This window comes from Echiichthys vipera (assembly GCF_963691815.1).
Source record: "Echiichthys vipera genome assembly, chromosome: 21".
Taxonomy (NCBI): domain Eukaryota; kingdom Metazoa; phylum Chordata; class Actinopteri; order Perciformes; family Trachinidae; genus Echiichthys; species Echiichthys vipera.
In genome coordinates this window covers 6,591,148-6,608,316 of record NC_139846.1, presented here as the reverse complement: position 1 = coordinate 6,608,316, position 17,169 = coordinate 6,591,148, and the positions used below count along the sequence as shown (strand labels likewise).

Below are 17,169 nucleotides of genomic sequence, written 5' to 3'. Positions count from 1 at the left end.
GGAGGTGGACTGCTCTGTCTCCATAAAAGCCTGGACCTCAAAAGGGATATTCACTAACAGCTTAACCTGACCGCCATAAACTACTGGAGGATGGAACTCAGCCTTCGGGAGAACCTGGGTTATTAATCTTGTAGCGCAGCCTGACTCAAGTCCAGAGAAAGCAAGGAAACCTTTTTGGCACTACACCTGTGGCAGACACTTGCAGTTTGTGACTGCAGCACACACTAAGATTGGGCAGCTGGTTCCATCCATTAGCCTTCTCATGAAACTGGTGCTTTTGTTGGATGGCGATGATGCTCCTGGAACCCTCTGGCTGGATGTTGTATGGCTCTCTCTTGGTTTTCCTCCAGTGATATTAGCCTTCCCAGGCCCGCTCTGGTAGAATCGCCAGAGCTTGTGCTGCTGCTCGGGCACCGGGAGGAGCTGCGTGATATCCGCTGCTTGAGGTTTTGAGAAATAGGCCGATGGAGGTTCCTCATGGAGGAGCTGGCTGCCATGGTGACCACCCAGGGGTGATGGATGGCTTGTTCGGCGGTCAGACGGGTGGCAGGGTCTAATGGCAGCAGGTGCTGGATGAAGTCTTTGGCCAGGTTGGACACCGAGGGCCAAGGCTGTGGAAACAGAATAAGCAGAGCAGAGTGATTGCTGTCAGTGTTAACACCACTCACCCCAGAAGATGTTGATTCAGCCGATACAGGCACTGTGGAATGCATCCCCACTAAAAGCGCCTGCTCCAGATTCAAAGCCTCTTCATAGCAGAATGAATTTTTTTTTATTCTAATAAAAAAATAAAACTACGATCCCTGTGCTCTGCAGGCCTAACAAGCAGAACTAAACTCAAAAGGAAAAGCTAAATGTCACTGGGCAAAGGGAAGCAGCAATATTGGCTGCATGAATACGAAGCCTGGGACGTAGGACAGCCCTGCCGTATGTGTGGGATTTGGGCACATGTTTATTCTAAGCCTGCATTAGCTTCTCAATAAAAGGCTCCCAAGATGAGCCTCACTGGGATCTTTTGCTCTTTGTTAATTCAAACAGCAAATAATTCCTCTTGTTATGACCCGAGCTGACATTCAAGAATGCTTTGAGATCGGCCATGCAACCTTTCCCATGGGAGAGAAGGCATCAGAATCATTATCATCATTCAGAATCATTAAATTATTCATAGTTCTTTGTCATGAAGGCAACATTGTGGAGGCCCACCTCAGGAAATTGATGACCTTTTGTGCTTCCATCTTATTTTGCATAAAATATCACTGATACAGGTGTTGAATTAGATTGATGTGGCATCAGACTGAACAGATGGACACTGGTTACGAATATGGGCCACAACACACTAACCTTCATCAGTGTCAAAAAGGATTGTTTGAGTGAAGTCAGGTGATGGTGATTCAGAGACTGCTTCCTTTATGAGTTCTGTGTCTCACTCTTGTCTTTGAGATGCACAAATATTTCCAGTCAACCACCAATTAGCTTTGATATTCTTCACTGTGTCTGTCTGAGGACAATAAAAGATAAATACAGTAAAAATCTGTAACTGCAAAATTGTCTCATCTTCGCTCAACCTCGCGCTGACTAAATCACACTCTTTAGGAAGGTCTCGCTCTCTATTTTAATCCCAAAATGCATTTCTCTCCCCCTTTTTTTGTCTCTCGCCGAGTAATGACAATTAATCAAGCATGAAATTGACAATCGCGAGGCTGTTGCCGGTGAGGGGAATTCAAAGAAGCTGGGCCTCGCTTATTCTCACAGTGCACTGACTGAAGATGAGTGTGTTTGCACAGCACAGCACCGGGTGCAGAGCCGCCCCACCGTAAAAATGCCTCTCACTCAAACTTTCTTCTCATTGTGTTGTTATTTCACACCTGAGAGGCAGGCAGAGTGACACTCAGCTTCCCTGGGAAGAAGAGAAAGTGTTTGATTGAGCTCCCAGGACTAACAACTGACTTTCTTCCTCATTTAGTGCTGTTGGTGATTCGGTATCAGCTTTTTATTAACGTGCCATGAAACACACACATTTGATGACAGCCGTGGCTAACAGGTGGCTTTCGTTCTTGATGTGAAATAACGGGACACATAAATGTAGTGTATGCTGGCATCGTAGCAGAGATGGTGAAGTCTTTACTAGGAATGAAACAAAAGGAAACTTTTAAACCCTCCTATCAACGTGATAGCGACACCTAAAGAAGAGGAGACATAACTGTTGTTTTCCTGGAACTTAGCCACCTGCAGGAAGTTTATTTCTCCCTTATTTCAAACATTTTTCACGTCAAAATACACAAAGGCTTTGTTGTGTTCGGAGGAGAGGGCAAGAGCCGGTGTCATACATCACTGTTGAGCTATGGAGAAAGGAGGGGAGTAGATGTGGCATAAGCAGTGGAGAAACCTAAAGGGCTTGGCAACATCTTGTTAGAGTGAATGAGAAGCTGACTGTGTTTGCGGCGTGCTAGTTCTTTACCTGACAAAGCTGTAATTGCAACAAATGAAGAAAATGCCAGAAGGTTGGATTAGGCTAATGTGATCATGAGGATAATGCACTTTTGAGTAATGAACTACTCCACATGAGAGTCTCCGCCTCACTATTTACTCCTGATTCAACTGGGAGCATTTCCCAGAGAAACAAAGCCAAGTTTAAATATGCCTCATCATAATTTGTCGAGGTTGCCCGTTGCTATATTCAGGTGGAAGTCGCAGCTAAACCAACGTAATCAAAATATCAATACCCAGATGCAGGAGAGAATGGGCTGTCATGTATCATAATACACGGTGGCCAAGTGGAGGCTCGATTTGTTCACATGGTGCTCACTAGGGGGCAGACTGTGCTAACCGTTTCCCAGGTTGCCTTGCTGCTGAGAGATGCAGATGTTTGGGTTGTCGGTGTCTTCAACGACAGAGGTTACCAGCCCTGTCTGGCCTGAACTAAGGCGCGGATGGGTGCTTTACATACTGTAGGCTGCTGTGACATGAGCACACATGTGGCTGCACACACACACACACACACACACACACTAAGCCACACACACACACATAAACAGACACACAAATCCATTTATACTCTTGCACTCATCAGATGAGATGCCCTGATTCCATGCGAGGGAAACTCTCGGTCCACGGCGAGGAGTGGATTGAATGATAAGGTGTGAAAAGTCCCCGAGGCTACACCCATTCTTCTTCTGCGTGGCTCGTCCTCTGTCCTCTCCTTTCTCTTCCCACCAATCTCCTCCACCCGGCCATCCATCCTCAACTCTCTCCCCCCTCCAGCTATTGAGTAAACACAACAGTGTGAGTCTGCACTACCGGTTTTCAGGCCAGGCTGTCGCACCAGTGGAGGAGGGGTGTGGGATGCTGGTGGAGACAGAGGGACCTGCTTCGTGGGCAGGTGCCGGGGTGCCGTTTGCATTTCTTAGTGAGTCTCACCTACATCTTACTGCTGAAACTGACCAGCCCACCCACACCACACACACACACACACACACACACACACACACACACACACACACACACACACACACACACACACACACACACACACACACACACACACACACACACACACACACACACACACACACACACACACACACACACACACACACACACACACACACACACACACACACAGCCTCTCCCTATTCTGCTTCAACGAACACACAAGGTTACAGATACATTTGGAAGGATGTTTGTACTTGCAGCCCTTGAGTATTAATTATCATAGCAGAAAAAAAGAGGAACTTTAAAAATCTTTTTACGTCCATCTGGAAAAAGGATACCTGAAGTTCCATTACACTGACAATAATGTGCAGTCTGCTACTGATGAATAAAAAATGTTAATTTACATAGCTGTGAATCCTGACCGAGTGAGTCTTACATATGAATATTTAACAATATGGTAAAACGTATCGAACCTGGTTAGATTGAGACTTTTAGAATACAATGGAAGAGAATATTTTTATTATCATTGTACAACAAGATTTGAATTGCAACCTCCATATCAATGCTATAAAGTTAACAGATAAGGTAAAAAATAAAAGGTTAAAGTACAAAAAGGTGACAGTAAAGTGACAGAACAGTTAAAAATAAACCGTATCATCAGCATCAGCATCAAATTAATAATTTACTCTTGTAATAATAATAATAAGTAGAAATACTGTAAAGGGGATTAAAGAAAGTGATTGATAAGTGACTGAAATAAATTGTAGGAGTGCTATTTTTCAGTTTTTCAAAAGAGCGGTTTCGCCTTTCCTGTTCCATTTACCAAAGCTGTTACTAAAGTTGTCTGATAACGCTGCTGAATAAAACCAGATTGGTGTTTGACTTGGTTGTTCAGATAATTAGATCGATCCATGTAGAATTTAATGCAGATAACCTACCTTAGCTGTGATGCCAAATACAAATACAACATTTATTCTTGTTTTGTGGATTTTCCTGGGACATATTTCTTATTGCATTAGGCATTTTAAAAACACATACGAAAAATACAGACTTCTTGACAGTGAGCCAGCATGCACAACACCAGGACCCTGAAACCAAGGCAGCTCAATGGAATTCAACCATCATTAATTTGATTACTTCCACCTGTGCTTTTTCTACTGTGACATGTCAAAAATAGTGGCCTTGAAAAAGCTCTACAGACCACAATAAAGCTGATATGATCACATGAGAAATGGCAGTCAGGAGTGCTGATAGAGTATCTAAAAATGATCACGACAGGAATACTGACATGGGTCAGGACCATTCACAATATGGAGTTTATTATTCTCTTTGTTTGTCATAGAGAGCTTTGTGTTCCGTTTATCAGATGGCTTGGATGATGACTTTTGTATGTGCGATGCTTCTGCAGTTAAAAGACTTTCAACGGTTGCGAATAACTAAAAGAAAAATCAAACCTGTATTGAAAACATTTATGTTTTTAATGAAATCTGGGACACCTAAATAGAACAGAGCCATTGTTAAAGCTACACCTGTGCATTTCTTACTAAGACAAGTCAACATGTCTGCTGTGAATCAGGACTATTGTATTGTCTCTGTGTCACTTTGTTCAGCTCATTTCAAATGAAACTCTTCAAGTCAAGTTGAAAAATTGAAGGGAATTGCTCGGGTTCTTGAAACCCTTCTCATCCCAAGGAGAAGCACCCTTCTGAATGACATAAAGAACCCTTGCAATTGCAGCCACCCACATTTGTGGATCCTTGTGCTGTGTTTCCTGCTTTGCTACAGTGCGGACGCTTTTCTGCTTGCTCTCGCCTTTGCTTGCATTTTTTGCTACTATCTGCTACTATTTGCTTCTCCTCAATAAGAAACAAAGAGCAACAGCTCCTGGATACTTACAAAACCAGTGGGATTATATTTCTTTTAGATAACAGAGGCATTTTTCAATATTTTTACGACTTCCTCAACGCTAGGCAGGGAGGCCTACCATTCAAGATAAGCCTGAACCTGTGCTACAGTGCTAAAGGTAATCACCAGAAGATGCCTCCCTTCTCTATGGAAGATTACCACAAACTACTACAGAAGATTTTGCTGCTGGAAACAAAAATTAATCGGTTAGAAGTATTTATAGAAGTGAATGGATATTGTGACAACAATACCACTCTAGCACTGACTGAAAACAGTGGACAGGGGCAGGCCAGAACCCAGCAAACTAGCAACGATGAAGCTACGAGGAAACGGGAGGTCCCTGTACAGGGTAATAAATCTACCAGCGATAATCCTCCCTGGAACATACTTGGGGCAAAGCCAAAGAGAAGACCACCTCCCTGCGACAAGGGAGAACGGACAACCGGGAGGACCCAGCGCCCCGATATCTCTGATCTGACGGGTTGGCCTGCGCTACCATCTCTATCCAGGCATAGCGCTTCATCAACTCCCATGCCACGGAGGACACAGCAGCGGACAGCTGAGAAGAGGAAAAGTACCAAGAAACTTCCCCAGCAAGCAAGTGTTCAACTAAAGAACAGGTTTGCTCCACTGTTGTCGGACAATGGATCCCCCTCTGATTGCCTGAATAACCCACCATCACCACGCAGAAGGGTAAGACCTGCTAACTTAAAACCACCGAGAAAGCTAACAAGTGGGCCTGAAAATCTGATTGTGGGTGACTTTTCTGTAAAAGATATGAAAAGCAATAATAACACCAAAGTACTCTGCTTTCCGAAGGACACGGTGTCTGACTTGGAAAAAAGAATCCTGGATATTGTGGCTGCACACCCAAATGTGAAAAATATCATTCTGCACATTGGTTTTAATGACATTGAAAAACAACAATCAAGTGAGCTGAGAGAGCACTTCAATAAACTCTTTGAAACAGTCAGCGCTGTGAATGCTGAGGTGTTTATCAGTGGTCCTCTACCCCCGATCAGGAGAGGAGCTGAGAGATTCAGTCGACTTTACTCGCTGAATGAGTGGCTCTCCAGCGTTTTTCTTGCTCGTTCGATGCATTTTATTGACAATTTTAGCTTTTTCTGGGACCGCAGGCATCTTTTTAAGGCAGACGGACTTTGTCTAAATAAGCTGGGAGTAAAGCTTTTCATGACCAACATGTCTTACTTCCTGCGTCATCCATCTATTAACACTGCCAAGGACAAGAGACAAGAGGAACCAACGGAAAAGACAGACACAACACAGCTTATCATGAACGTCGAAGGAGGACCGCCATTGCAAAAGGAGAGCGCTGACCATGAGAGACACCGGAGCAAAGAGGAGACGTGTCCATCCCCCTCTACCTCCCCTTTCATTTCAAATGGGCTTGAAGATCCCTCCCCCACACCCCCCAAGCCTAAATCCAGGTCTCCATCCTTCTCCCTCCCTCAAGTAAGCCTTTCTCCCCCCTTATCCCCTTTGGAGTTCCGGGAGCTACCCCCACCCACTCCCCGCCCTACTCCTATTTTTACTCCCCTTGACCGACCTCAGCGATCCCCCCCTCAGCGTTATCTCAGTGGCACCTCCCTCCCACCTCCTCCCCCCCCTCCACGAAAGTGTGCTTCACAAACCCTCAGCCCTACTCCGCCCCTCTTACGTAAACCCCCTCTATTCCCTCAACGTCCACTTCCAGTAGTTCATTCCAGCTCTGACGCTGCCCACTCCTCCTCCCCCCCCTCATGGCCACCCCCGCCCCGCCCTGACAGCAGTCCTGAATATTATTGATACAAAACAGGGTTCAGCAGTAGACCACATTATCAGCTGGGCCCAAGGCTGCCTACGTCAAAGCTTGGCACCTTCTGCATTCCTGTTGTGACGACCGAGAGAGTGAACATTGGGAAACGTAGACACCCTGCTAACCTGAACAATCTCATTCCTATCCTCTCCAAATCAAAGTCAACATCGAAGCCTGTCAATAACACCATCAGGATGGGTCTGCTCAATGTTAGGTCTCTGAATAACAAATCATTTTTAGTCAACGATTTTATTACTACTTCCAAACTTGATTTTATGTTTTTAACTGAAACATGGCTGGAGCAATATAACAGTGCAAGCATTCTGATCGAGACATCACCCCCCAACTATAACTTTATTGATGTATGTAGATCTGGGAAAAGGGGGGGAGGGGTTGCTGCTATATTTAAAAACATATTTCAGGGGAAACAGATGTCACTTGGTGATTTTACATCATTCGAATACCTGTGTGCTGTGTTGAATTGCTCTCCCAAAATTCTTCTGTTAATTATTTACAGGCCACCTAAATACTCAGCAAATTTTTTCGATGATTTTACCGAATTATTGTCTAGTATCTCCACTGACTTTGACTGCCTAGTTATAACTGGTGACTTTAATTTTCATATTGACGAATCGAATGGCAAGGGTGCAAAGGAACTTTTTACTATTTTAGATACATTTGACCTGTCTCAACATGTGAAAGAGGCTACTCATTGTAAAGGACACACCCTGGACCTGATTATCACAAAAGGTCTCAATGTTTCTGATGTTCTTGTGACTGATCTTTCATTGTCTGATCACTTCTGTGTTTTCTTTAATATTTCTTTAATTCCGGAGACACAAACAGAATCAAAGAATGTCAAAAAGCGCTACATCAATGAACATGCTAATGTACTCTTTAAAAATGCCATCTCCTCGCTACCACCTCTAAACCCATGCCATGCTGATGATCTTGTAAACAACTTTAATTCCAAAATTGTGAATATCTTAGATGTCATTGCACCGGTTACAGTTAAAACGATTTCTGGTAAGCAAAAGGCACCCTGGAGAAAAGCTGCTGTTGTAACAGCCCAGAGAAGAGAGTGCAGGAAGGCTGAACGAATCTGGCGAAATACAAAACTTCATATTCACCATGACATCTATAAAGAGAGGCTCCAGGCCTACAATTTAGTCTTAAAAAGTGCTAGAGAAACATTCTTCTCCAATATCATAAACAGCAACACTAATAAGGCCAAAACCCTATTTGCAACTGTCGACAGACTGACCAACCCCCCAACACAAATACCAGCCGAACTCCATTCCACACAGAAATGCAATGAGTTTGCATTCTTTTATACTAATAAAATTGAAGGCATCAGACGTGCCATCAATATCTCCAACAAAAAAGTTGGATCACCACCCCGTTTAGGCCAAAATAACACAGCAATGATGGCAAGCTTTAATGCCATAGACTCTAAAACTCTAGTGGAAACAGTGACGGATCTAAAGCCAACCACCTGCTGTCTCGATGCTTTACCTACCAACTTCTTTAAGAATGTTTTCGACTGCCTATCAACAGACGTATTGCAAATAGTTAATAACTCTATTCAATCGGGCAATTTCCCAAAGGCCTTCAAAACTGCAGTCATTAAACCTCTTCTAAAAAAGCGGAGCCTAGATGCCTCTATTATCAACAACTACAGACCAATTTCAAATCTACCATTCATAAGTAAAATAATTGAGAAAGTTGTACTCCAACAACTAACTCACTTCTTGGCTTCTACTGGCTGCCACAACAACCTCCAGTCAGGATTTAGACCTTTTCATAGCACAGAGACGGCCCTTATTAAAGTTATAAATGACATCCGTCTTAACACAGACTCTGGCAAAATTTCAGTACTAATGCTATTGGACCTCAGTGCTGCATTTGACACTGTCGACCACTCAATACTTTTGGACAGGTTGGAAAACTGGGTGGGGCTCTCAGGCACAGTCCTAAACTGGTTCAAGTCATATCTACAAGATAGGAACTATTTTGTTTCCATTGGCGACTTTGTATCAGAACAAACCAACGTAACGTGTGGAGTCCCCCAAGGTTCAATCTTGGGGCCGACTTTATTTAATATCTATATGCTCCCACTAGGACAAATCATGCAAAATAATAACATTGACCACCATTGCTATGCCGATGACACCCAAATCTATGTAGCGCTATCACCAAATGACTATCGCCCCATAGATCTTCTGTGCCAGTGCATTGAGCAGGTCAAACACTGGATGTGCCAAAGTTTCCTTCAACTAAATGAGGATAAAACTGAGATAATTGTTTTTGGTGCTAAGAAAGAAAGGTCTAAAGTCATCCAACACCTTCAATCACTGTCCCTGAAAACCTCAAATAAAGCCAGAAATCTTGGGGTTATTATGGATTCTGATTTACATTTCGACAGTCACATCAAATCAGTAACAAAATCGGCCTACTATCACCTTAAAAATGTAACAAGACTTAGAGGGCTCATGTCAGCTCAAGACTTAGAAACACTTGTCCATGCCTTTATAACCAGTAGGCTAGACTACTGTAACGGTCTCCTTGCAGGTCTTCCCAAAAAAACTGTCAGGCAGCTACAGCTCGTTCAGAACGCTGCTGCTAGAGTTCTAACAAAGACCAGAAAATGTGAGCACATTACACCAATTCTTAAATCATTACACTGGCTTCCTGTACGTCAGAGAATTGATTTCAAAATCCTCCTGCTCACATATAAATCACTTCATGGTCTAGGGCCGAGGTATATCACTGATATGCTCCCACTACATAAGCCTTCTAGATCACTAAGATCCTCTGAGACCAATCTGTTAGTGGTTCGCAGAGTAAACTCAAATCAAGGGAAAGCATCATTCAGTCATTATGCATCAAACAGCTGGAATAAACTTCCTGAAGATGTGAGACTTTCACCCACTCTGACCACTTTTAAAACTAGACTGAAAACTTTTATGTTCACCTTAGCTTTCTGCTAAATCTTGGCACTTTTAACGTCCGCACTGTTTTGATTATTGTCTATGTTTTTATTCTCTTTGTCTTTCTGTAATGCATTTGAATTCATGACATGTTGTGCTGTGAAGCACTTTGAGTCTGCCTTGTGTATGAAAAGTGCTATACAAATAAAGCTGCCTTGCCTTGCCTTGCCTTGTGAACCTTCATCACACATTACAACATTATTATCACACTGCGTTTGTGTGTGTGTGTGTGTGTGTGTGTGTGTGTGTGTGTGTGTGTGTGTGTGTGTGTGTGTGTGTGTGTGTGTGTGTGTGTGTGTGTATGTGTGTGTTAGTCCATCAGAGTGGGTGGATACTTGCACATGACAGAGAATAAATGTCTCGTCAACATGGGAAAGTGATTGATGGCTGTTGCATCAAGCCCTGGACTGCTACTCAGCCATGTAGGATGTCTTCATATTGTCATATGAATTTATAGACTGATGTCTTTACTGCATCTCATCGGAATGTAAGATGCATGCATGGATTATTGAAGGGACCTACTGGGCCCAAGAGCCTACTGAAACAATCACAAATAGATGCTAAATCACAAACGCACTCAAAACTACTACAAACGACACAAAATGACTACAGAAATGGAAAATGAGCATGAAGAAATGCTAAATGGTTGACCCAAATTGATCAAAAACATAAACCAAATGCATGCTAAAATAGATGAAAAATAATCATAGCAGTGTAAAACAACTATTAAAACAACCACAAAATGACCACAAGGAAGTGGCAAACGACTACAAATAGTTGCAAAACACCACCAAAAGATGACAAACCTACTTGTAAAACAAGATGTAACAGATGAAAAACAATCACAAAATTACCACATTACCACAAGGAGGTGCAAAAAAACGACTAAAAGTAGTTTGGGTGTCTAGTTCAGGCTGGGGGGTGTCTTACGTGTCTGTGCCAAGGTGCCCAGTGTCTCATCATCTGTCCTAGGTAAGATGCTATATGTGAGGTCTCATAAAATGTGTTTTGAGCTTTGTTCCCAAGGATGTTTCTCCGCTTGTGTGGCCTACACATGATCTATGTTTAAAGCCACCATGAAGGACGTGGAATAAGCCTTTGCATAAACTCCAGAACGATTTTGCACTATTGTTCAGTTGGTGGTCAGTGCAGCGGTAAACATAGGGATAATAGTCCAGGGCCTATGTAAGGGAGCCTCTTGTATGCCAGACTAAAATGTCAGACTGCATCCCTGAGAATCGGGCCAGGCTTAAAGCCCAGTGAATAATCCAGCCTTGGGTGTAATCAGCGTGAAAGAACAAGCTCAAACTCAACACTGAGCTCAACAGAATAGGCTGTTAAAAATACCCACTTCAGTTGTGTGACAGGGGAAAGGGGAAAGAAAAACATGCAGGGCTGCCTATTTTCCCTTTTCGAGGCATCCTCAAAGAGCAAAACCAAGCCGAAACTCGAGGCACCACAAAAAACTTTCGCATATCCATTCTTGTGCTTTACAAGGTTGCAGAGGAAGGGATGAAAACGACTGGCACTGCTTCAGCTGAAAATGTTCTTCTTAAATTAGGCAAGTTTGCTATTTCTGGTAGTTCTAATAGCATAATGATTAAGGTGGGGATCATTCTTGTGCAGCGAGTAGATGTAACAGCCATATGTGAATGGAATGCGTTGCTAGGGTTGGATAATTTTAAAACATGCAGATCATACAAAGCAAAGCAGATTGTGTTGTGGGGAACAGACCGCATGTTAAAATGGAAACGGCAGATGGATGACTTTTTTTTTAGGCAGAGATACACTATGCATAAATAGTCTTATTTATCGGCCAAACAATTACAACTGACCAATGCTTTTCTACAACTGTGTTCCTAAGCTTCTGTTAAGCATCCATAAAACAAAAAAAGTTCAATTTTTAATGCATGGCAGCACAGCCGAGGGGATTTTGTGTAAGACTGTCAAAACAATAAACCAAAAGTGCATCACTAGAAGCAGAGGTCAAATCTACATTATATAAAGGCATTATGAGAATGAAAACTTCCACCTTTTCTACGAGAGAATATCTCTGAAAAACAACGGTATGCAGTGGCTACTTATTTTCACTCTTTGTAAGCACAGCACTTCAACATAATAACACTAAACGGACTTACATAAATGCTTCTGTGAAGATACAAAACACTGAATTGGTAACAATGACTGAAAGCCTCTCTCGCTAAAATGCAACAAGATCAGATCACACAAAACACAAAAATCCAGAGCTTTCTCTCAGAGAAAATTCATGACAGGACAAAACTGACATTGTTGAAAGTTTGCACATCAAAGTACTATGGTCTTTGGTTTTGCCAATTATGTTGTTGCACCTGCTACATGCCCATACAGCTGATAGATGTCACGGCCCTTATTGTTTGATACCAGTGTTCAAAGCACTCTTGAGCATTCGTGAGAGATGCACCAGGTCTTTAGCTGTAAATCCAACCGCGGCTATATTAGAGCAAGTGCTCCAGTAGAGCAGTATAAGTATGTACAAGCTACAAAGTTTGTGTAGGGGCGTGGTCGGGTGGATGGATGGATTAAACAAACTCAGAATTTTTCACCAAGGAGACCACGGTTCGTGTCCCATGTGTCTACCTCATCACTTATGTCATGTTACAAATGTATTGTTTTAACCCCATCCACGATCTCTTCCTAACCCTAACCAAGTGGTGTTGTTGACTAAACCTAACCAAGATGTTTGAACTCACAATGTTAACCGTGTTTCTCGTGTTCCCCGTGTTTAAAACAGCCCATAAATCAGCTAAGGGGTCCTGACAAAGCTTCTGTATGTGACAAATTGGGATGAGAACAGATTACCCATACACCACCAGCCCTCTGCACGCTTATCTTCTGCCTTGATCCTTTTTGATCAGTCTTCCCAAATAATTGTCAGGCATTCTCTTTTTCTACGTAATTCTGTTTGTGGGACTGTTTACACCTCTTTCTCTCTCTTCTTGTGAACCTTGGCTTAAAAATTTTGTTGCTGAGGTAATAGAGACACCAAATTTCTCTTTTGGGTCCTGCACTAAACACAGGTATTTTTGAAACCATGTGTTTGAAACCACATTCATCCACATGTAACCGGAGTCCAGGGTGAACTTTTTGGAAGAGTCCGGTTTTATGTGTGGACAAGATAACGGAGGAAAACCACAATTTCTTGTCGACATTGTTTGAGGTCATACGGTAAACAGTAAGTTGTATCCATGGAGACTTGTGGAGCATTCGCCACATGCCCAGCTGACAGAGGTGGATTTTGCGGTTTCATGTGGACGAAAATATTTTTTATCACACCGGGGTCGACGGAATTTTTTTTTTAACAGGGGGCCATAAAAGTTTGGTTTTAATATTACCCCTGTTCGTGTGGACTAAGCCTAAATGTGCAGTGATTAGCCCAGGAAAAACTTACATCTCCATGGAAGCTGTATTTTCCTCTCACAATGGCTCTGTAGAGCCGTGTGCGACTGTCGTCCTCAAATGGCATTGATCCACTCAGCAAAATGTAGGCGATCACCCCCAGGGCCCACATGTCTACTGCACTGGAATAGGGTTTCCTCAGCAACACCTCAGGGGCCATGTACTCAGGGGTTCCACAGGTGGTTCTGAGGGACCAAGTCCTGCCTGCTCCAGTATGATCTCCCCTTCTGCCAGGGCCTGGAACCCCAGACCCTGTGCCGCCAAAAGTGGCCAGTCCAAAGTCGGTCACAAGCAGCCTGGAGTCGACCCCAGGGTGGTAGTACAGAAGATTCTCGGGCTTTAAATCTCTGTGGGTGATACCCAGGTTGTGCAGGTGTCCCACACCAGACAGAATCATCCGGAGGGCCTGGGTAGCGTCCCTCTCTGTGAAGTGGCCCCTGCTGACGACACGGTCCAACAGCTCCCCACCTGTGGCCAGTTCCAGCACCACATAAACCCGCTGCGGGAACTGAAACACCTCGATCAGCTGAATCACATTAGAGTGGCTCACCCGCTGCAGCACCGCCAGCTCTGAGGCACACACCTCACGGCCCTCTGGGGCCTCGACCTCCATCATTTTAATGGCAAATGGCTGGCGAGTCGCCCTGTGCTCCACACGCACAACGCGGCTGAAGCTTCCTCGACCGATCAGAGCTTTGATGTCATATCTGACAGGACAGGAGGGGAAAGATGACTCATTACAGCATAACTATCTCATGATACACTGTTGCAAAGCACTCAACGTCACTCACCACAGCTGAAGCTGTGATGTATGGGAAGATATCTGCATGTTGTATAGGGTACTGCGGCTAGTCGACCAGGCAAATTCATATATGTATGTACAATGATTTACATCACCAACAAGGCAATATGTAAATAATCAGATGTAGAGGGAGACATGCTCTTCCCTTCAAGACATCAGTTTCCTTGCTTTAATTGTTTCTACGCTCTCTTATTACAAGGTCTAGGCTTCTCAAATAAAAATCTCCCATTACTGCTAATAAATTGCATCACATGAAGGTTGGTGTTGGCCTGTGATATTAACAGTTTTTTATGAGCTCTGCAGATGCTCTTAACAAGACACGTCACCTCATGGTGTACTGCAAATGATCTAGTTTTGAATAAATGTTAAAAACTAGCTTCTCACAGGGTTGAGATAACATGACTTGAGCTTTAGTCAGTTACTTTTTTAACATTGTGAGTTACTTGAAATTGGAAAGACAAAACTTTGATAGCTTAGAAAGAAATCTATTTTTTTGGCAGAAAAAGTCCCATTTTGAGATAATAAGGTTGACAGTTTAACTACAACAAATATGACATGTATTAGCTTCTGGGTTCAAGGATTACAGTGCCTATATAAAGTCATGATACCATTTTGAAAACGTTTTTGTTTTACAGCCTGAAAAAATAATACATTAAAAACACAATCGAGCGAGATTTACACATTTTGCCTTACAACATTAAAGTGATTTTTTTTCTTCAAAATTCATAAAAAATGTCACACTGAACACTTGAAGATTCTGATGCCATGTGGCAAAGGGTTATATGGTCAGATGAGACCAAAATTGAACTTTCTGTCCTAAACTCCAAGAGCTATGTGAAGCATGGTGGTGGCAGCATTATGTTGTGGGCTTGTTTCTCTTCAGCAGGGACTGGGCAGTTGGTCAGGATTGAAGGGACATTGAATGCTCCAAGTCCACTCAGGTTCTTGAGGAAAACCTTCCGCCCTCTGTTAGAAACTTGAAAATGGGCAGGCGGTTCACCTTCCAGCATGACAACGACCCAAAACACACCTCCATAAAAACAACAGAGTGGCTAAAGGACAGGAGTGAATGTCCTAGAGTGGCCCAGTCAGAGCCCTGACCTGAATCCTACAGAAAATCTGCAGATGGACTTGAAGTGTCAATCTCCATTCACCACAGAATTTGACTGAACTGGAACAGTTCTGCAGAAAAAATTGGGAAATATTCCCAGATCTAGGTGCACAAAGCTGGTAGAGACAAATCCAAACAGACTGATGGCTGTAATTAAAGCAAAAGGTGCCTCCACAAAATATTACATTTGGGGACTTCTCCAACCCTGCTATTCTAGTTTTTCAGTTTTTATTAATTTTCAGAAATTTAGAAGAAAAAAAAAACATTCACTTGAATGTTGTAAGGCAAAATGTGTAAATTTCGCTGGAAATATATATTTTAAATATAATATATAATAATAAATATAATATGTATTATCATTTCAGGCTGTAAAACAAAAAAAGTGACTATTTCAAAAGGGTATGATGACTCTCTATAGGCACTGTACTTGAATGGGTACGTCATTTTTAATTTTGATTTGAAAAGTTACCAGCTTTTTCTCCTTACCTTGCTGTCACACGTGGATCAAACTTGTCCTTATACTTTTCAAATCTTTCCTGACATCGTCCATCTTTGAGTATCTGCTTTTGGCTCTTTGATGCTGGTTGAAGAGTCTTAACGCTGGTGGAAAACCACAGACTTCTTTGCTTCTCTGCATGCTTCTTCGGCTCACCTTCATCATCATATGCTTTACTAAAGGCCACAAGCGATTGCACTACACTTACATAGCCCTTCTTGGATGCCTCAGGCAGCACTTTACTGTTCCCGCAGCCCATCACTCAAATACAGCAAGCCATCGCCACGGAGGGAGCAAAAAAAAAAATCCTACATTTGCAGTAAATTGATAGTCAGCTGGAAATAAGAACATAAGCCTGCACTGCAGCAGGAACAGCTCTGACGGAACATGCAGGTACTTATTCAGGCAGGTGCTGCTTGAGGAAACTCCACCTACAGCAGCTTGGAAGTTGGCAGGTGTGTGGACCAAACGTGTGAACACACCTTCTCACTCACTTATGTGATAAAAGTGTCATGTAAACAGAAACTGTTTTGAAGCTATTGTCACTCCTCTTACAGTACATTTCCACAATGAGCACAGCCTGAATAACTGTGGAGGGAAGAACACCAGCAAAGTGAAGATTAGAGTCATGCACCAGGTAATCTGTGTAAACATATTCTGCTGTGAAAGCAGGTTTTCTTGCTTACACCAGAAAGCCAGAAATATTAGCCGTTGCCCCCAGATGCTAATCTGCTGTCAGACAGGTAGCTGATAGGTCTACTTTACTGGAGTAATTCTATGTGATGCTTTATATTGAGTTGCTATTTAATACACCATTTCAGAGGGAAATATTGTATTTTTGTTACTCCTCTACAGTGATTTCAAAGCAACAGTTAATTTGCAGATTAAAGGGTACGCTAGCAATTATGCACTTTAATAAGATAACAAAAGATTGGTAAAAATCGAAGCCTCAGAGGCCAAGGTAGTATGACTTTTTGTCCCAATTCAATAGCATCTTAATGACATCATCATTTTTTAAATCAAACATTAGAGAGCTCCCTCCAGAGCTACACTAATAATAATAATGACATTATTATTATTGTAGTAAAAGTGATAGAGGGCTCTGTTAAGTTTTACAGTTTTGCAGATGAATTCTGTACTTGAATGCAGGACTTTTGCTTGTAACAGAATATTTTTAAATTT

At 42.6% G+C, this 17,169-nt stretch overlaps 1 protein-coding gene across 1 annotated transcript; it reads right to left on the bottom strand.

The window, feature by feature from the left end:
* Positions 1 to 260: 260 nt before the first annotated feature.
* Positions 261 to 16,246, bottom strand: LOC310963299 (serine/threonine-protein kinase H1-like; the record flags this gene model as incomplete). Its single annotated transcript, XM_083936041.1, has 3 exons — positions 261 to 611; positions 13,571 to 14,285; positions 15,978 to 16,246. The coding sequence occupies 3 exons, from the start codon at positions 16,244 to 16,246 to the stop codon at positions 261 to 263; spliced, it is 1,335 nt and encodes a 444-aa protein (XP_083792167.1).
* Positions 16,247 to 17,169: the final 923 nt, after the last annotated feature.